Genomic DNA, 21,562 nt, shown 5'->3' on the forward strand with positions numbered 1-21,562 from the left:
CAGTAAACACTGAATTGGAAAAAAAATTGGAAAGAAACCCCCTTACTTACCTACTATCTGTCCTCTAACAGTATCGTTGTCATTTGGCCCAAGCTTGCAGAGATCCAACCTCTGATCTACAAAACAAGGACACAGAGCCCAAGTCATACAACATTCTGCTGCCTTTGAAAGGCACACTGAAGTACCATCAGAACACAACTCAGTGTAAGGCAGTTAAAACTTCAGGAGATGGGGGAAGGGAAGCAAAACTAAAAATCTTCAGCCAAGACTTAATTTTTCATCATTTTAAATCAGAAAACAAGACTAGAATAATTTTGATTTAACATTTTTCCTACTTCACAAAGCTCTTTTGCGGAATAGGAAATGACATTATCCTAGATCGGATGTCTGAAGTGATTGTAGCAAGTATTTTGAACTCTCTTCCCTTGTGGAGAGGAGCCTTTGTCATAATGCAATTCCAGTTCAACACTCAGTACAGCACAGAGCTAACCTGCAGCATCAGTCCACACGTTCCACAGTAAATAGGCAGAACTTCACAGAACTGAGCAAAGCGCAATGCACTGAAGCACTAATCTAGTGCAAATATTTAAAAATGAGAACTTCAGTTATGCCTTTATCACCAAGGAACCTGGTATTTATGGTAAAATCACAATGTTTCTCTACCACCATGCCACTATTTTTCTTTCCTTTTTAAGTTATCTGTATAGCCAAGCACTACTTTTGCATCACACTGCACCAAATCTGTTCAGCAGTAAATGGATAACGAGAAAACACCATCTTACATGTTAATTAACTTTTGAAAAAGGAAATATGAAGTGCTCAGAGTGTTATAGAGCACTTAATATCTTATGACAAAGTTCACTCATTAATTTTGAAGGCACATTAATTTTTAAACTACAAATTTGGCTTCAAGATAGATTTACCTTTTTGTTTACCCCTTAAGACTTGCATTTTTGAAGGTCATAAAAAGATAATTTGGAAGTAATTAGAATCCATCTTCCTTTGGAAGTGCAACACAGTAAGTTCTGTCTTGACAATCCACGACCAGTGCCGCAGTCTGTCATTACCACTGTCTATGGTAATGGGCAAAGGAGCTGAAACACCACCAGCAAGTTACACTCTTTAACCTACTCGTGCTACCCTCAGCCACAAAACACTTGGAAACTACCAAACCCATTGGACTATACAAGCTTCACAAAAACCAGCAAAAACCAATTAACTGTCACTCTTCAGAAGTCTGTGCATGAAAGTTTGGTCTGAAAGAGAAGAAACTCTAGTCTTTAGCTTACTTACAACCAGTGTCTTTAAGGCGGTTGATTGCATTTGAAAGAAGTCTCACACAACCCAGAAAACCAGCTCCCTGCTTTTTATGAATTTTCTTGTGATTCCACACACTGATTGTTATTGAATCCGACTTCCCAATATATCTGAAAAATGTGGAAAAACAGTACTGTGAATGGCACTTACTGAATACTTTGAAGATGCTCCAGAAATCACCTTGGGGAAGAGAAAGATTATCAACCATTACATTAAAAATTTAACACACACTGTATCAGCAAGAGCCAGTAAGTCATCTTCAGATAAGATGTACACATTATACTTTAATGAAAGCATGTCTTATGAAGGAGTTTACTTGAATACAAACTAACCTAAAATCCTGATTCTGGAAGAAGGCATTCATGTGAGTCCACAGACTCCTGAAATCTCTTTAAAACAGTAGCATGAACAGGTTCGGGGCTCTCTTCAAGCAGTTACAAACGTGCTTAGATTCATGCCTATGCTCAGCCTAACCAAAGAGAATGGCAATGCTCATGGCAGCGTGAGTTTGTGAGCAGCGCTGGCAGGCAGAGTGCTTCAAATGCCAGGACAGAGACTATCAGTTTAGCATTCCTCTGCAGCACTTCATCTGCTGCTGCTTTTCAGGTTACTCTTCCAACCACTGGCAAGTCAAGTCACCCTCACTTAGAGCTCTTCTGAGCTCTCAGGGGAAATATAAAACAAACCTAAGTTACGCATCTGCAGTTAAATTTCTGGGAAGCCAATTTACTATTAAGCAAGCTTCAGAAAGGCCCTGTTTATAACATACATTACATACTATGAATGGGACCCGTTACAAAAAGGTCACACAGGATCTTGGTTGAGATGTGCCACCTTCCCCTCCTGCTCACACATGGACTGCCCCCTCACAGCATTACCACAGAAATGCTTTGCAAAACCTAGATCTGCATTTCACTAACTTGGGGAAACCTGGACACCTTGGGCTATTTTATTTTTGCTTTTGTGGTTGAAGCTTTGTTCTTCAGAAGCAATTACTTTGTGAGCTAGTTTTTGTTTTCAAGACTTTCAGAGGACAATTTCAAAACACCTAAGATGTATCAGCTATTGCCAGTACTGAATTATTACAGTTATTTCAAGCTGAGGAAAATTAATTTGTAACTATGGCTTGGATGCCAAGAACTGCTTGTAGTTCTCCCTTCCCAGACCACAAATTCTGGCCTTCTGCAGTCTATTTCCAAGTGCTTTTTTGTTTGTTTTTGAAGGAAAACTGGTCAAACTCAACCAATGCCTAAATACACCTCCCCCAATGACTGAGACTTTATCTGCTTTAAAACATCTTAATATTTTCATAAAGATAGAAATGATACTGTCAAGGTTGGCAAACCAAACAATTGAACTAACTGTCATGGCTTAAAATGGCAGCTGTGATCAGGTAAGTTCTCAATTAACACTTCTCGCATTTTTCCTTTTCCAAAAAGCAGAACTTTGACAACTTCTTTTTCCCACCTGCAGACAGGGACTGACCCAAGAAGTAGAAGACAGAAAAGCCTAACTGTAGGCACATACCCATGAGCATGGTTTAAAATAACCAGTGCACATTTAAAAAACCAAACCAAACCACAAGCTTCGCACAGAAAAAGCGCCAAAGTTTTTGAATAGTAAACTGATTGCATAATATAGGTCAGATTTTTGGCCTTACAACCTTGACAATGCCAATTTTGCATAAAGGAACGAGAGATGAAGATGAGTATTCACGTGCACAATTGCAGTCTACAATGTTTCATGTACTTAAAATAAATTCTTATGAGAACAAGTTAGGTGCACTTAAAAATAAAGACTTATCATGACCTGTCTTGAATTTTCCAGTTTTCCTTGTTGCTTTAAAAAAGTCAAAGGTATATAGTTAAACACAATTTCATAACAGAACAGTTTGAATAATACGTAGAACAGCTGAATATACAACACAGTTTCCAAGAATTACTGTAACATTTCAGGGTGAGGTTCTCATGGTTGAGATGCAGACAGTAAGCCATCCATACCAAACAGGTGAGGACTTCTATATCATTACTATATCCTACTCTGATTTTTGTACCCGCAAACCTGGCTGATTCACACGTTTAAAGGAAAATAAGCAAGTCAAGCTGCATTTTCCAAATAAAAATGTCGTGGTGTTTTTTATTTTTCCCCCCAAAGGAAGAAAAGAAAAGTTCAGTAACTGCTAGTTGGCTTTATAGCAAAATGTTTCATCTATATTTCTGCATAATTTCAGGCATGAAAAATACATGGTTGCATTTAGAGAGTGATGGTAGGACAAGTTGACATTTCCAATTCATTTGGTGGATAAGTTACATTTGTTTTACATCATCTGGCAATAAAGCTCCAACATAAAAGCCTGAGCTAGGAATTTTATTTGTTATTTAAAAAGAATGTTCCAAAAAATAAAGTGAATAAGCTTGAAAAAAACCACCACAAACCCCAACCCCACACCAAACTAGAAACAAACCACAAAACTCCCTTTTTTTTTTTAAAATGCTATCCTATCAATATCTATCTCATAGATTCAGTACTTCGACAGAGATAACAGGATTAGTATTAATGAAGTGGAAAGTTGGAAACTCAATTTCCATATACATTTTCTTAACTCCCGTATTTTGTGAATCTGTAAAATTACAGGGGTCTGGATAAAAATGTGTTCAGAAATTTTAAGAAAATTATCTCTACACTTTAACTTCTAAACAAAAGTCAAGTACATGCCATACTGGAAACCTCTAAAATATTTTAATCAAATTTTAAAACACAGGGAGAATTGTTACTTTGTCTAAATAAAATTATGTTTCCCAAGGTGGTATTTCCTTCTGAGCTAATACACCACTCAGGAAGGTTTGGCGTCAAGTGACTTTTCATCCCCATAGCGTTATATACACTTTCCCTGAAGAGTTCAGCTTAGTAGAGAAAAGCAGAATGAAGCAAGTGGAAAAAAAAAAAAATTCTGAAAAAAAACCACACCTCCTCCTGATCACAAGCCAGATGTACTCCCTCCAGAAAGAGAAAAAAATGCAACATCAAGAGGTATGAACTCGGGCATGGAAGCCAGGAATTCCCTTTTTCTAATCCATGCTGTCACATAGACTCTGTTTATGACCTGGACAAATTAGTTCGTTTCCCCATTTTCCCATTTCTGATTTTTTTCTAATATAACGGTAGTGTTCTGCTTTGAGATATTAGCTGTTTTCAGACTGGGGGAGAAGGGGATGCAAAAAGACATCATGATGAGTATCATCCCTATTTTTTCCTCTTCACTTGTCCTTCACCCTGACATTGCTCTCATCTCTGGTAGCAACTGAAGGGTGTTTGAGCCTCTGGGATGATCAGAAAAGAACCAGCCAGGGGCTGCGTCTTAGACAGGGACACAGCATAGACACGTGGCACTGATTGCCTGCTGCTTTCTTCTCCCCAAAGCTACCCAGCCCAATGTTGAGACGAACCTACAAGATACTGTAAAAGCAGCCACACCAAGCTAACAGCAAGCAAAGTGGGCTTCTATTCCAGATGTTCCTAACAGACCCAAATAAGTTCAGCAGAGACTTGTACACCTGATGTGCTTGAGTTGGAATGAGCAAATCTGATATTATGGGCCAAACACCACCCAGAAATGCTTTCACCCTAAACACAAAGGGCATCAGCTTCATCAAACTGGTCTAAACCACCACGTCAAGAAGGCAAAGCTGTTGCAAGGAGCTCTTTGATGGGTCTTTAGGAGTCTAATCCAGGATGGGATTGTCTAAACCAGCACTAAACAGAGATGCTGCCTTCTCTCCCTGAGAAAAATCCAGCATCATTAGCAATAACTAGACAAAGTAGAGTTGGACAGCTGGTGGAGAAAGGTGATACTGCCAGGGCAGTGCAGGGGCTTGAGAATGTGAAGGTGCCAACATCACTAGAACCTGCAGTGAGGAGATTTTGGGAAGATGAGCTGTGGAGGTTGGATGAGGTTAGATTTGAGAGGTATAACAAAGAAGGAGAGCAACAGGTCCATGCCAGAGCCTGGGGATGCAGATTTGAAGGGCACAGAGTAAAGATGGGATCAGGACTAGGTTTTGGTGGAGATGATGGTACAAATATATTTTGAGATAAATAGGCCATATGACTTGCTATGTCTTAAGGGCAGAGGCTAGCTGCTGAGGAGGGCTGGAGTAGGTTAGAGGGCACAGGTGAGCATGGGAAGGCTGTAGGAAAGATCTAGGTTATCACAGATCAGAAGAAAGAGGAAGGAAGAGAAAAAGGCAATTTATTAAGTTTAAGAACTGCTGGTTTAAGGTAGTGTTTAAATGCTTTGAATGCAAGGACTGTAAATGTAAATGTGTTAAGTCTGGTTATTCAACGCTTTAAGGAAAGGCCTGAACAATAGGGAAAAACACAAACGACTGAAAAATAAGGAAGGGGAATACATCCAGGGCAAGCATGGTATTTTACTGACATTAAACTGCATCCAGACAGCAACTATTTGGCAATTTCTTTCTGGAAAGCCTCCCAGATTTCCCCCCTCCCCTTACACACACCCATCTAGACTGAAGAATCTAAGCAACTAATTCAGCTGCTTCCTTTTACACTAAGATCTGAATTAAGAACCACGTAAGGCAAAAGCTTTTTTGTTCTTTATGACACTGCAGCTGTCTTTTAAAAAAAAAAATTTACACAACAGAATACCTATTATGCTGAATCAGGTTAGCAAGCAAGAAAATTCCCTTGGAATTAGCAACTTAATTCAGACATTATTGCATAAATACAACAGATCCATCTTACTGTGCTATTTGCATATGCCATCACATGATAGATGAAACTGTTAATTAGCAGCAGTGTTAACTTGTTATATAAATTCCAGGCTGGGGACACTTCAATCAGCCCAACATAGCCAAGAGATGGTTTTACTGCATGCAAGCTTATTACCATCTTTTAAAAAAAACCCAGCAGAAATCTTCATAGTAAGAAAAAAAAAAAGTAGGATTTTTCTTTTAAAATTCTCCAGAACTGCACCTTCCTCTGGTTCATTTCCTATGCTGTGTGGTGGCAGGAGCAGGCAAGCTGCCACCGAGACTCCATCTGTTATGCTTGGTGTGCAAAGCATTTCCTGTAACAGTGGAAGCGGCGTAAGGCTGAGACTAGCGTTCCCATGCAATGGTGTGTTGTTAGGGTAAACATTAGGAAGTTTAAAAACCCTATTATTTTCAAAGGATGAGGAAAAAAAAAAAAAAATTAAATCCTGTAATTTATGAGGTTTGCCATCAGGTACTTAGCAGTAGGACAGTTACTATTCCTATTAGAAAAGCCAGGCAGTGAGTTGTATCAAAGAGATCTAATCTTTTACTGCTGTTTTAAATAGAAACTGATGACTAGGTGACTGATGCTTATAAATGGAAATAACTTTCCATAGAGTAAGGAATAACAGGCAAGACAAATAAAAGGGGTTAAATTATTATGAAGAAAATTTTGAGAGGGAGAAGATTATTTTCAAGTTACAAGGTCTGACATAACGCTTTATTTTGGATTAAAAATCCAAATGTCATCAGGGAATTCAACTGTCAGAATCAAGCAAAGCAGTATTCCCTACAGGACAAGTAATTTATATTGAAAATAATATCCTAACTAAACAAAGCCTATGTTTTTTAGGGAATCTTCTTCCCAAAAACCAAACCACACACACATAAAAATGTTTCACACAGGTCTAAATTCCTTTGGACAATCCAAAAAGATTTGCCCCAAATCTGCCCTAGCAAAATATTCTGCCAAAAACTCAATTTCTATCTCTGCTTTTTATAATATGATGTAGACTGCAATCACAGTTTTGCTTCTAAGCTAACTACAGTATCCAGATACAAGCATGAATTGTTCTATAAAACAACATGAAAACACCTTCTCTTCATCCTTCCTTAAAATTATAACCAGAAAGGGATTTTTTCTAAAGATTTTACTATTTTTTTCCCAGTACTCTTATTGCATATTAACATCCTCTCTCGCTTCCCATGTTCTCCGCTCCTCTCTTCTCTAGAAAGGAACCAAGTCTCAGAGTCATTAGACCATGGAGCGCTTGCCATCCCCTATAACCCATTCCTGTCAAGTCCTTACTTGAGTTGTCACCACAGCACTTCAAACACCAAGATGTGACTGGCAGATACTGGGGGAGACACACGGAACCACTGACATTTTCGACACAGAATTTAGTAACAGGTAAGTGCCAAATGATAGCCACCATTCCTTCTTCAAAAATATCCCTTCCCGGGCTGTATAAAGTTTATATATAGGAAGGCTTTACACTCAAGTCATGTTGGCAGCACTTTCCAACTTACTCTCCTTTTATCCCTGTAAAACTATGCATTAATGATCATTAATGGGCCTGCCTAACTAAACACCGATAAAAGTCTGTGCTTGCATTTCATTCCTGCAGCAAGAGAGCACTGGTGGGGCTCAGGGGGTGCACCCTGTGGTCCAGCTTCATCCAGTGCAAATTGGGTTCACGTACTGAAGACAATTTCACGAAGGAAGCAAAAACCCAGCAAGTGGGGATGATCGAGAGACTCCCTACAACAGCCCACTCCTGATGCAAGCTAACACACTAATCCAGGCACACTGGTACTGACCCAATGCAACTCATTTAATAGGCAAAGAATTAGACACATTTTTTTCCCCTATCCAGCTACCTTCCTGTGGGTTAAGTAAATTGAATCCATTCACCCAGAAGCCAGATGAAGCCAGTGCACGACAAGGGAAAGTGGTTGAAAGCAGAAAGGGGGCTTTTCATTTTTGGTGGCAGCAAAATGCAAAAAACAGTAAAATCTACAATGCTGCATAAAGGATTAATTGCTGTTGGAAAAAAATTCTTCAGGTAGATCTTCAGAAATGGATGGTCCATTTTGGAGAGGATGCGGAAAAGCAGAGGTCTGAAATCTGCATTCTATATAAATCAATATTTTGATAGGTTTAATAACATTAAAAAAATGAAATTAACTTAGAATTCTTTAATATGAAAAAGAACCATTACTTCTACTTGAACCTAAACTTGGTTTAAATCAATTCTTCTAATGAATATGAATTACCATCTCACACACAGAATCTAAGCTCGGACCGAGTCTGAATAATGAAACTATAATGCTATAGCTTTCCTCAGAGAAAGAGCTATTATTTCACTAAACTACCAATGTTATTTTGTTAAGCAGTAATGAAAATGTTTTGTATATGGCACTAAAACATTACAAACAATGACTCCACATATTTACTTTTGAGTATTCAAATAAAGAGTAGGTCAAAACATCACTTTAACCCAGGCCCTCCACATTCTGCTTAAAGATCCATCGGGCTGCTTTACTTAACTAGGAGAAAGGGGGACAAGAAACTCTCGGTGTACCAATACCTGACTTGCTCTAGGTTTGGTGATGTCTAAAGCCAACAAGTAAATATGCTTGATTTCTAATAATATAGATAGTGAATGGAGCCACTGGAAAAAAACTTAAAGAGATCAGAACAGTGCCTTAGAAAGGAAAATAACAATGAGGCAAAAGTGTTCTCTTCCTCATCTTCTATCCCACAGAAAAGGATAATAAAAGACAGGGAAAATAAAGCATGCACAAAGAAACCTATATAAAAATACAAGAGTTTTAATAACATATTATACAGAATATCCTATGATTTAGAAATACAAAGCATCATATATACATGCCATATATATTGCTCAAAAGCTCTGAAAGATGCTCAAGTGATGGTAACATAACAATTTATAGCAAGAACAACATTTGGGACAGCAAATGACAAAGGAGAGACAGCTGAACAAGAGGATCACAGAAGAGAAGACACTATAGCACTGCAAGACAAAAAATAGCGTGAAGAGCAGTTTGAGGGAAATACTGTCAATTGTTCGCTTCATTTTACATAAGTGTTAACATGAAAATATTACAGTAAAATAATGCTATAGTACATGTAAAGCATCATTACTACAAAACCAAGTGTAGTGTTTAGATTTTGAGGGAAATGAGAAAATGGTATTTTGACACGTGTATTTTTCACTCAAACTAAAAAACTCTGGGATATTTTCAAAGCTGTAAATAGGACAGTATTATGAACATTTGACAATGTCTGTGTAGAGGATTTCACTTCAAACCTTTGGTTATCACTGTTACCACCTACAGGTCATAATGCTGATTCCATTTTGGATCAAGTGTATTCTTCACAGTATCTGTAGAATGGCATTGGCCAGATCCGTCCACCACAACCTTAGCAAATGGATCAGGAAGTCCTAAGAGGAGAAAAAGAAAAAAACTAGCAAATGGATCAGGATGCTTTAAAGTCTCATATCACTGCACATTTAGTTTTTTTTAATATTTTATTTGAAATTGCTTTTTATTTGTATATGAGAGCCATATTTAATGAATTTGAATAACTTGACATTTTAAGCACAGGAAACGGCTAAATTAACAATTTATTTCACTGACATACGCAACTTTTTCTTGGTTTAAGTCAAACACGGGGAAAAAAAAATCTGAACACCTTAATCTTCCGAATTCAAGATTGAGTAAATTCTCACTACACAAAGAATTTGGCAAAACACAGATAAGCCGGATCTACATTCCTCCTATTTTAAAGATTAATTACAATCACAATTTTGGTTGTTATTGGTATTACAGGAAATCACGTATAGGAGGTTATTCTTGCTTTTGAGGTCCACTTTGTTTTCTGCTAGCTTTCTACTTCATTTTTTGCCAGCTTAGTACCTTGGAAAGACTGAACACAAGTTCAGCTGATCAACAAAAATCAGTGCAAAGATGGTGTCAGGCTATGCAGCTGAGGACAGGAAAGAAGCAGGACCAGAGCAGCCTACAATTAGCTTTACTGCAACTGCTATTCTCACCAGCCTATTAACTGACACCAAAAGGGACGGTCCCACCACTAACGTCCCTAAGTCATGTGGTCCTATCCCTTTCCTACCCCCCCATACTGACTCCTTCCCTCATCTGAGTGCCCAATGAGTCAGATGAAGGAACTAATGTGGTGAAATATTATTCACATTTTCTGTAGTGCAAATTCTGTACCAGTTCTGCTTCCTCAGGTGACTCATGACGGAGCCAGTCAAGCAGCAAGAGTGGCTCAAGACAAGTGTCAGACAAAGCACGTGGGGAAGGGGAGGAACAGAACCTTGTGAGATTTGTCCTTCAGTACAGAAGCAAATCACAGATTTCAAATATTGAGGGTTTTTTTAAGCATTATTAAACTGCTAAACACCTGAAAACTTGCAATAATACAAAAACCCAGATATAAAGGAACTTTTAGAAGTATCACAAATTACAACATAATTCTGCATCAACCCTTCAAGTTCTTCTCAAAGCTCAAGTCTGATCTTTCAAGATCTTCCTACTCCCATCTAGGAAGCAGCAGGCAGGTGATCTGTGTGTACCTACACAGCCAGTAACATTCCTTTCTGCCTCCTTCATTCACCTCTTAGCACTTCTTTCAAAACATTATTAAAATTAATTAAAATATAATTTCAGAGTACGTAAGTATTATGACATGATTATTAATAATTAAAATGTACATCTGTCTGCTGAACAAGAAGTTCTCATATGAAAACCATCAATAAATGTGACACTAATTGAAAAACATGTGATTTGCCTGAAAGAGTAAATTTGTTTCCCACTCCCAAAAACAAAAAGCGTGTCAATGTTTTAATTATTATGAATCTGTGACAAGTGTCACCTAAGAAGAAATTGGAAGCCCTGAAATAAAACTGTGTGAAAACATCAAAGCTCCCACCCCCCTTAATGCCAATATCTTAATACAATGATCCTATACAAACACTGATGTACAGTATCTGCATAATATTTATCTCACCTATAAACACATAAAACTTCAACAGCTACTTACGGAAAAAATCCTTTTTCACCAAGTTTTTTGCACACAGTACTGTAAGAAAAGAAAAAAAAAAAAATACAAAATTAAATTACAGATTCCCAGCTTGAAAAAGCTAACTTTACCTGTCTAGCATTCCAGAAAATCTTGCTCAAAATCAAATGAATGAACATAAACAAACTATGCTCCTACGTGATTTATATTGTCACGTAAAATAATTCCTGCAAGCTGAGGCACAAGTGTCAGCTTTTGACAATTTACCTTTAGGTGGATTATAGTGGAAGCGATACGGTAGTGGTTTCCTCAGGCCATAGTTTCACATGCATCTCCCCCTGCCTCAAGAGGTTTTGCCAACTCTGTGTGAGGGAACTGGACCATTTCTAACCGGCTCACCAGACAGTGGCACAAACAATTGTGCCAGTAAAACCAGCAGTATTTCACAAGCAGGGTCTTATGTTCAGTCCTACAGACCAGCAAACCTCCTTGACGATAAAAAACAGTGCATTAGGAGGCCTAGGCTTTTCTGTTATCCTGCGTGGAAACTAAATGAAAGTTTTTACCTAAAAACGTTTGGGTGGAGTAGACTAACTTCTAACACCAGAGTTTTGATGGCTCCAAAGATATGTTTTATTTGAAGAAGCTGATAATTGTTTTGGGCTTTTTTGTTTAAATTAAAAGGGAGGAACATTTGCATTTGTCAACTAAAAATATCAAGGGAAAAACAATCTCATATGAAAATAAATAAAAATTTAAAAATAAATAAATAAAGGTCAAAGGAAACAACTTTCATATAAAGATGCCAAGGTACACACAGAAGACTTCTCCTCACAAAATTCATCACTGTTCAACCACACATGCTTATCTATTGTCACAGGTTTAGTAAGCAGGAAATATTAGATTCCCCTGTGAAACATTAAAATATTTACTGATAACACAAAAGGATTCTTGGGTATCGAGTGAAAGTGTGAGTTCCCACAGCTAGTACAACAAAAAAAGGGGAGTGGGGAAGAGATATTTGGTTGGAACCAGTGTTGCAGAAGCCTCCTCAGTGTATGATTCGCTTGGATATTTCTTCCATGAGATTGTCAATATTCCTTACTACCAGAAAATGCAAAGACAGAAAGTGCATCCAATAATCACAGCCCACAGACTCCACCCAAAACCAAACAAAAGTGGTCATGCTTTCCCCCATAAAATATCCTCCAACCCATCCTGCAGGGCTATGAATTCTCCAGTTTCTTTTACAGCATCTGTCCAAATAAGAGGACGTAATTCACGAGCACTGCCATGGAGATTTTCACAGTAAGGGCAGAGAAGCATCATCCCGAATAGTTCTGCATGCTAGCACAGTCAAAGTTACATATTATTCTAAATCAATTAAATTAATGTTTTCCAAATGTTTATGTTGATAAAGATGTTGATTTTAGCGAAACTGTTTTCCACAGGAATTCAACACTGTAAAATCTAGCTAAAACTCTACTTGGGTCTAACAAGTTTTAGGCCCCCATAAAACAGAAGGGGACACCTATTAATGACTACAGGTAGTCAAAAAACAATCCCCTGCACATTGACATACAACACAGGAAAGGTGTACATAAGCTCCTAGCTTATACTCAACATATCAGTTTGATGCAAGAGGGTGCTAATAGCAATATCATTAACCTGAAAAAAATTACCTGATTCCAGGTTGTTGGGTTTTTTAGGAGAAGATAAAAAAATAATTTCTCTCCATTCAAAGACATAATGGTAGTCCTAAAGCAGAGCTCTATTCAAGATTTTCACCCAATCATTCTACTGAAAACAGTAGAGAACCAAATGTTTTAGATATTTCTGATACCTGGAGTTCAAGCATGTATAGGAAACAGACTGTCACATCACTGTCTGCTCCACAAAACATTCAAAAGATTTAGGATGGTCTAACAAAAATTCAGCTACTAAAGACTTCCATGTGCCCAGCAATTTAAAGTCTACTCTATCCATACAATTAATAATAATTTAAAAGACATTTAAAGAAACAGATTATAAGACAAACTTAGAAAAATGCTTCTGCAGTTCCTTAAGATTTCATTACACCAAAAATATCCTCAGCCTGAGCTGTCAACAGACACTACTTGCCCATGAACTGAAAAAGGTTACTACTCACCAGCCACCTTTCATCTAGTGGTGAAAAAACTTCAAGTAAAACAGATGCTTATATAGATAGCCACTTTTTAAAAATATCTAAAAAATATATAATTATTTGCACAATTTCACCCATGAAAAAAGAAACAAGAAGTGTCAAGTGAAGCTGAAGGCTTTAAATCCTTCAGTGCACAGTGAACCACACAGTACATTCCTGAAATCATACAATGTCCAAAATAAAAGGAGTTTGACTAATCTTTTTTTGAGAGAAATTGCAAGGTTAACGAATTATAAACACTTCTTTTCAAAGCATTAAGCAAGCCTGCAAGTGCAATTTAACCAAAGTCTCACTTTTATAAGATTGGGCACACGCACAACATACAGACTAATAACCGTTTCCCCAACAATTAGCCATGAGCGAACAAACTAATATTTTTGGCTCAAGATTTGCTTCTCTAGTAACCACATTTAAGGAAAGTCAGATGTCGGCCCACTCTGGCTTTGTCAGGTTAACAAAACGGGAGAGACGCGGAGAAATCTTCCATTAACAACACCCTTTCTGCCAGGTATTTCTAGGTGAAAAAGCCCAGGGTCTCAGGAGCATCAGCTCAATTCTAAGCAAAACAATCTTCTTCCATGCACAGAGCTGTAATCTATCTCAGGAGGTGTTTTGGACAAAACTTTTCCCACGGGTGGGGAAAAGTACCAGAGCTTTATGTTCCACTTTTCTAACAGTTTCAACACTGTATTAAAACCTATTCTGAATATTCTGATAACCAGCTGATTAATAGTTCCTTGAGAATAAAAACTAAGGAAGTTTGGTTTCCTATGGATTTATGCTTCATGGTTGACTGAAAGCTATAGCCGAGGCTTTTCCCACTGGTAGGGCATTTAGACAGACACTCTCCCACACAGACTCTCCAGTGGTCTAGCAACATGGGATCTCTTGCTGCAGCTTTTTCCTCTCATTTCAGGTCACTGCTAGGGTCTCCTCTTTATCCAGGCAACAATTCTCATAAAACTCATGGGACTTAATTATCTTTGAGACCTCTATCCTGTGTCAAATTTGAGCTAAAGATTCAAAACCCAGAAAGAACCATAGCAAGATTTATTTTCCTTGACAAAGCCAAGTTAAAATGCTGATGGTTCTGGGCTCAAACTCACATCGTTATCAGATCTACGCAGTTGTACCATTAATGGATCCTCTAGAGGCACAAGGCCACTGAAGGAGGTTATTTTTTATTTGTATGTGCTTGTTTTAAAACATTTTTTAATGAAAATTATTTTTAAGCAAAAGTTAAGCTATTTAAACTTGCACTGAAGGTTTTCAGAAACTAGAAAGCAAGCCAATGCCTGTATATATTGACACTGGTTTGGAAAAAAGTGGGGGAGGGAAGCATTGTACCATAAATGCATCATCAGGACATTAATGGCTTCTAGTACACATATGCAGATAAAGTATTTATTACTAAGTATCAATGAGTCAGTGGATAGCTATGTTTTGTGTTTATTACAGACTTCCTGGGTAGTCTACGGAAAAGAGAACATTAATATTCCAATACAAAGGAACAATATATATGTGCCAAGACAAACATGCACATCAGTTTTACATACGTTCATTAACTATCTCTTTATCACGCCTTATGATCTCATTCTAGCACATGCTACTCAGGTCAGTTCACAGAAACACGAAGACAGCATGATATTATAAGCTACCTGGTCTCCTTCCATGACAGCTTTGCACAGTTCTCAAATATTCAAAAATAGAAATTAAGTGAATCTCATTTGTCAGTTTTCTTTTTCTGATTTATTACTCCCGTGACGGACAAAGAATGGTTTACTGAAAAATAATTTAACTATTGCAAATAAATGAAAAATATTTAATATCCCCAAACTTCTGTAATCTAATTTATGCATTATCTATTAAAATTTACATGCAATTATAAAGGGCGATGAAATAATTTGTTGAACCCACAAAAAAACCTGAAAGGAACTATGATTACTGAAAATGTGATTTTAATAGAAAGATAAATATTTGTCTCATTTTCTAAACTTTTCTTACTCTTTTTGCTAGCTACTGATTAATTCTTGTTACAACTGCTTTTTACTTTGAATTCATTTTTACAGAAAAATCAAATGTTTTATTGCATAAAATTGTTATAAAAGATATCCCATGTTATACATTACCAGTATTTTATGTAAGTATTAAAAAGTATGTTTATTTCAGAGTAGTAAGTGTACCTATAACACAAGGTCTCCATACTTAAAGGGAAGAAGCACATGAAGAACAAGAGTGGAGAGTGCCATAGGAGGAAGCTTGCAACAAAAACAAGTAACAAGTGATAAATATCTACAAGATTTCACAAAATCACCACATCTTAGATATGATCTAAGAGTCTCCAACGATGCTATTCACCTTCAATGGCTGGATAACAGACCCAGAATGAGTGTGGAGGAGGGCAATGTTAAGAAAGAAAAATGTTATCTGAATGTAAGGAACTTGGGACATTTAGGGGTAGTGATCTAGTATTCAACACTCAACATTTATTTCCAACCTACATCGAAGTGCTTATAGCCAGTTTGTTCACCACATTCCTTCATACCTGCAAAACAGGAATAATACTACTTTACCTCACAGGTACGTTTTCGTGTTATGTTACCTGTACGTTTGTAGACTCTCATCTATCTGTTATAACGTGTCTATTTATTTATGACAAATTACAAGGTTTAAATGTGTTTATACCCAGCAACACAGGGTAGAAGTACCCCAGGGCTACAGTTGTAGGCGACCACAATAGGTTTAAAATTTCTATATTAAAAATACTATTGCTTAAACTATCTCCTTAAGTAAATAATTCTTAAACATGCACACTGAAGACACATCAATACTATAAAAAGTAATCATAAATGTCTATGGAAGCGAGCACACCAGCTGAAGCAAACACATCATCAACACATTTAAAACTCAGTACGTGACTTAGTAAGAAAACACCCCCCATCTCATGTCAGACATCCACAAGCAACCAACCCTGTGTCAACAGACAGCCCCAAGTTTATAGGGGGAAGAAAAGGACTGGGTCCAAAACTAAGATTATGTTTACTAATCTTCTGGCTTTTCATGTGTCATCACCATAGAAGAACTAGTTCAGCCTTCTGAATCCAAGCAACGCTTTTAACATCATAATTCCTCTTGGTTTTTTCTTTCCCCATGGGTTTTTCCTCCCAGAAAAAGTGCTTGTTCCAGAACATATGTAACACATGGGATAGCGAGGAGAAGGAGGACAGGCTGCCTATCAGTTTTTACCACAACAGTTCATTTTGAAGACAAGTCTTTCTTCCCCCTACAGGAACACCATCTTTTAATGAAAGCCATTAGCATTGCTTTTTGTGATCAGATCCCAGTTGTTTGCATGTAATACGCAGTGCAATACAATCACTAAAATAAGTCCCAGCTGTAGAAACACAATGCTGTGCTGTTGCTAATGTGTGTTGTACTGATAATGAATGGTCGTCTATGCTTTAATCTGAATAAAGCTCCCAACTGCTCTGCCTCTCCTTGCCAAAAATTCCCCTTCCTCCTCCAGACTGTGGTTGCATTCCAATTACACTGCTGATTGGAATGAGCCTGCTTGGGGGAGGGAGAGGGAGGGAGGCAAATGAAGGCACACACACACCCCTCCTCGCCTTCGGATGGCTGCCCCTGGGACCCAGAAACTGCTTGGGGTGTTTGAACCTACGGCTGACAGGACATACTTTTCTCCACATCGTGGAAAACTCTTTGTAAATTTATTTATTTACTTTAGAAAAATGACGGGCAAACAGCACACACCGTGCACAGGTTCCAGCAGGATAGCTCAATACTTTAAGCATTTCTAACAGATTCCTACTGTTTTCTTCCATTGTTGGCACGCTACAGAGAAACTTATATTCTTCTGCTTGCGTTCCCTCCTTGGACCTGCCTAAATTCTCACATGGGAAGATATAAAACAGGAGGTCCTCAACTACTCACGGAACAAAGAGCTGTAAATAATGCCATACAGATTTGCAAATACAGCTGTTGAGGTAATAACGTTCTCAATTAAGGTTTTGAAATAAAATTGTTTATTCCAACTACTCACATTAAATTTTATTTTACGATTAATCTCTCCAAGGATTTTTTTTTTTTTTTTAGCTTTCATTTCCTTTCACTTTTAATTTCCTTTGAAAGGTGTTTTTTCTTCAGATGAACAAACTAAGTGACAGAACAGGATCATAAATGAAGAATTTACTTTCAGTTAATGCAATCAATTATTGTCAAGAAGGGACACACAAAGATAGGTAAACCTACCAAATACACGTTTCACAGGTGCACAGGGGTTTTGAGTAAAGAAGGTGTTGAAACATGAAATGGGTAAGAATACAGCAGCTGACCATTATTCTAACCAGGATCACTGATCAACAGGAGCTGGAAGGTTTCATATTGCACCTAACAATAAAGAGGGCTGCAGCTGTTCCTCTCTCAGATCAGGTCTAGCAATCATATGGATGCAAGGTAGATCAGGAAGCTGAACTGGCTTAACAGAAAGTTAACCTTCTGGGGAGATGGATTAATTTGCCATTGGCTTGGAGAGCTGCGTTGACTTACCCTGCAGTCATGCCATCCCGAGCAAAGGGATGCAAAAGAAGCAGCAGAGGTGCATGGCTGCAAAGGAGGGAGGATTGCCCTGACTACCTTTGTGATGGCAACCTGAGGTTGCACTCTGGAAATGCACTCCATACCTGGGAGTTTTTCTGCTCCGAAAACAAAATACACCCTCCCCAGTATTTTAATTCAGACGGCTAGTTTTTCCTCCTCTCTCTGTTTGGTAGTTCTAGACATTTATTTTTTAAAAAAATTAAAATACTTTTTCTAAAAGCAGATTTTTGCCATCAGGATGCCAAAATAACAACCTAACACCCTTCAGGTTTTCAGAGACACAATCTTAACCTTAAACATTCGGATGGAGTGTTATTTTCTATTTCCCAAAGCACACTCAGGAGCACGAAATCAAAACACTGAAAAAAGCATTTTTCTTGCAAGTATACACAACTGCTTTCAGCTGCTCTGTTTTACTTACTGACAGCTGCTCTGAGACTCACAAAGCATTAGAAATTTAGAATAACCTAACGAGCTCTAAACTAGAGTTAGTACAAAGCATGTACAAACACAGAGGCTGGCATGCCCTTCTTAGAAATGTTTATTTTCCCCAGTAGTTTATCTGAAATTCAGTGCTACCCGATTTAAATCTCCAAACACCATCCTCTGAAGATGTGAGTTGAAAGGGTCACTAGTCACGCCTCTCTTTTTTTTCCTGGGACGAGTATAGAGGGAGCAAACTCCCAAGATGAGGGTGCCATATGACATGCACAGGGATGCCCAGTTCACCCAAGGACACCAGACAAACTGATGCTGGTTTCAGACATACTCTGCTCAGTTAAATTAAATGTAAACACTCTCCACCATCCCCTAGATCCATGGTTCTGCAGCAGGGAAAGCACAGTGTGAGCGCCGCCTTCTGAAGCAGCCAAGTAAACCTCAAACCACCGTTACTCACTGCTTCCTATAGATATCTTTTTCTGATGTGAATTAGGAAATACATAATGTGATCTCTTCTGCCCCCCTGAGCTACGGGAGCCAGGACAGCTTGGAAAGGATGGTAACTTCAACAGGCACAGGTATCTGCCCATACTCTAACCACTTACAATTCATACCATTAAGAAACTAATTTTCAATTATCTTTCAGAGTTTAAATCTAATGTAAATTTAGAATCACGTACCAGTTCTAACTGTCTTACTAGGAATGTGTGTTTAGATTAAGAAGTACTAATTAATTTTTAAAGTGCTATTAAACACTAACCTGTCAGGTTGAAAAAAAAAACCAAACCACTAATTCTAAGTGACATATAAAAGCATTATTTCTAGGCTGATATCCAAACACAAGGTAGATCACTTTAAACTCTTTCAAAATGCGTATTAGGATAACCTTAGTACTTGAAAAGCACTTTTAACCAGAATTTCCTTTAATAATTGTTACAATTCTAAATTGTCCCATAAACATATTTCTGCAAGTTCAACACAAGCCAGATGCTAAATCCTTAAGATACTTCATGTAAAACAAAACCCATTTCAAAGGATCACATGCACCTGCTTATAAGCATTGTCAGTTAGAAATCAGTGTCTCAACAAATCGGAATTATTCCTCTGGGGCTAAACAAACAACACTACAACATACTCCATTCAAACACCAAAGAACAATACGGATTATCCAGAAGTGAAAAATGTCCTAAGAATGCAATATACTTTAAATCACTGCAAAATATGCCAGAAACTAACATAGTGACAGTACATTTTGCTTTCCAACAGATTCACTGTATTAAATCCTACCTGTAAGAGTAGGTTCTGCTTTGACTGGATTTAGAATTCTAGATCCATATTACTTGCATGTAATACAACTCATGGAGATGACCATTCAAAATGAAAACATCACGCACTTTATCATGGAAGAAACGTTAATAAAGATTCATTGCATCACTGAATATAAACAGTTAAGCCAATAAATCATTCATCTCATGCAATAATAAAATTCTGGGACACAGTCTTGCAGGCTATTTTAAATTCCCGTAAGGGAGGGGGGACAACGACACGACAGCGACTCAAGACTCCAGCAGTCTGCTGGGGACGTCTGAACGACTTGTGGACACAGCCAGATGGAGTCTGCCTAGATTTGCCATGTTTAGACTCCTGTTTTAACATCATGATGTCTACTTCACAGTATTGTTTTACTGTAAACAAAAGGCTTCCTTTTCCACTTCTCCTCCCTTATTCCACTCCAAGCCAAAAGTAAAACAAAACACAAAACCCCCCACACCATTGAATTCTTCCTTCAAGCAACTAATGCATTCACATTTCCTAGATTCATTCAGTGATGGGCTTACTGCCACACACGTCACCAGCTCTATTCATGTGTCCAGTTTATTTGATACGCCTGTCAAGAGGCAAAGGAAAGAAATGATGCTGCCACTTTTGCAATGAAGGTAGCAACCCTCCCCAAGCATTTCCAATCCTACCCTCAAGTTTTACAAGTCTCTTTTATGGAGATTCATGTTTGCACCAGTGAAATTGAATATGTAGATGCAAAACCCTAAGTTATTTTTGGTTTGCCTTTTTTTAGCTATATACCAAATATACAAATTAAATCTGAATGATACAGGACTACATCATCCCCATCAGGGCTCTGTGTAAACTAGGGCTTCGGCCACAGCCTCCAACAGTGAAAAAGAAGCACAAGTAACACGTGGGAAACTTTAAGAAAACAAAGGCTATTGCGAATATTTGCATTTCCTGGTTTAGTGTGGAAGGAGCCTCTCAGACCAGCCAGGATGTTCCCAATGCATAACTTTCATACGCTAGAATTCCACTTCACTTCTCCACCCTACTCCAAAATGGCCTAACCCTTGCATCTTGTCCATTTTTCAACATCTCAAAACCCACTACTGTACCATGAAGTCACCATAAATACAACGCGTACAGAGACTGAATACTACACTGGTCAGTTGGGACGACGGAGGGGGAGGAAACAACATAGCTTTAAATTAACAGCTATTAGAATACTTAAAAAAAGTCAGCAGACAAAGATTAATTTTCAAATCAATTTCACAGTTATCTGTTCTGTTTCTCACATTTGAAGTAAGCATAAAATTGTATTCCAGTAAACAAAATCAGGGTGGGAAACAAAAATCCATTAAAGGGTAAATTAACCCATCAGCTTTGCTGTTATATTTGCTCTATGATCCTCTCAATTATTTTATCTTCCTGTATTATTAAAAACATAATATCCATTAAAAAAAACCCTTTTAATTTAAAGTAACATTACCAAGATTAACTAATCTTAAACCTACAGAGATGATTATTATATGCAAACATGAGTGAAGCAAACTATTACAAGCATTAACTCAATTATCCTAGAAATAAAGAAATAGAATAGTATTTAAGAGCTCAGGCAAAGAAAAGGGGGTACTCATCTCAAACTCTTAAAGAATCATTGTGCTAAAATCGTACCTCAATCCTTAAAGGCTTGTTTGATATGCCAGCAGCTAGTTTTTAACCAAGACCCATTTTAGACAGAAGTGATTAGCCCAAAATTATCAACTTGCAAAATACTTAGCACAGGATTCTTTCCTGAGAATTGGGTAAATAAAAAAGGTAACATGGAAATTTACCCCTATAGCTTATTTTGACAGGAACATGGGGGGG

At 37.7% G+C, this 21,562-nt stretch overlaps 1 protein-coding gene across 2 annotated transcripts in view; it reads right to left on the reverse strand.

Annotated features, from left to right (window-relative positions):
- The window catches only part of SMURF2 (SMAD specific E3 ubiquitin protein ligase 2), a 79,308-nt gene that overhangs the window by 27,051 nt on the left and 30,695 nt on the right, over positions 1 to 21,562 (reverse strand). The window contains exons 2-5 of one of the 2 annotated variants that reach the window (XM_026860896.1): positions 11,185 to 11,223; positions 9,454 to 9,562; positions 1,294 to 1,427; positions 51 to 116 (exon numbers count right to left, since the gene is read on the reverse strand). In XM_026860896.1, coding sequence (XP_026716697.1) covers positions 51 to 116; positions 1,294 to 1,427; positions 9,454 to 9,562; positions 11,185 to 11,223 — 348 coding nt within the window. Of the gene's footprint in view, positions 1 to 50; positions 117 to 1,293; positions 1,428 to 3,126; positions 3,145 to 9,453; positions 9,563 to 11,184; positions 11,224 to 21,562 lie in introns of those variants that run through there. The other variant, XM_026860897.1, reaches the window with a different exon arrangement.

This window comes from Athene cunicularia, assembly GCF_003259725.1.
Source record: "Athene cunicularia isolate RWA chromosome 18 unlocalized genomic scaffold, athCun1 chr18_part1, whole genome shotgun sequence".
In the NCBI taxonomy this organism is placed as follows: Eukaryota; Metazoa; Chordata; class Aves; order Strigiformes; family Strigidae; genus Athene; species Athene cunicularia.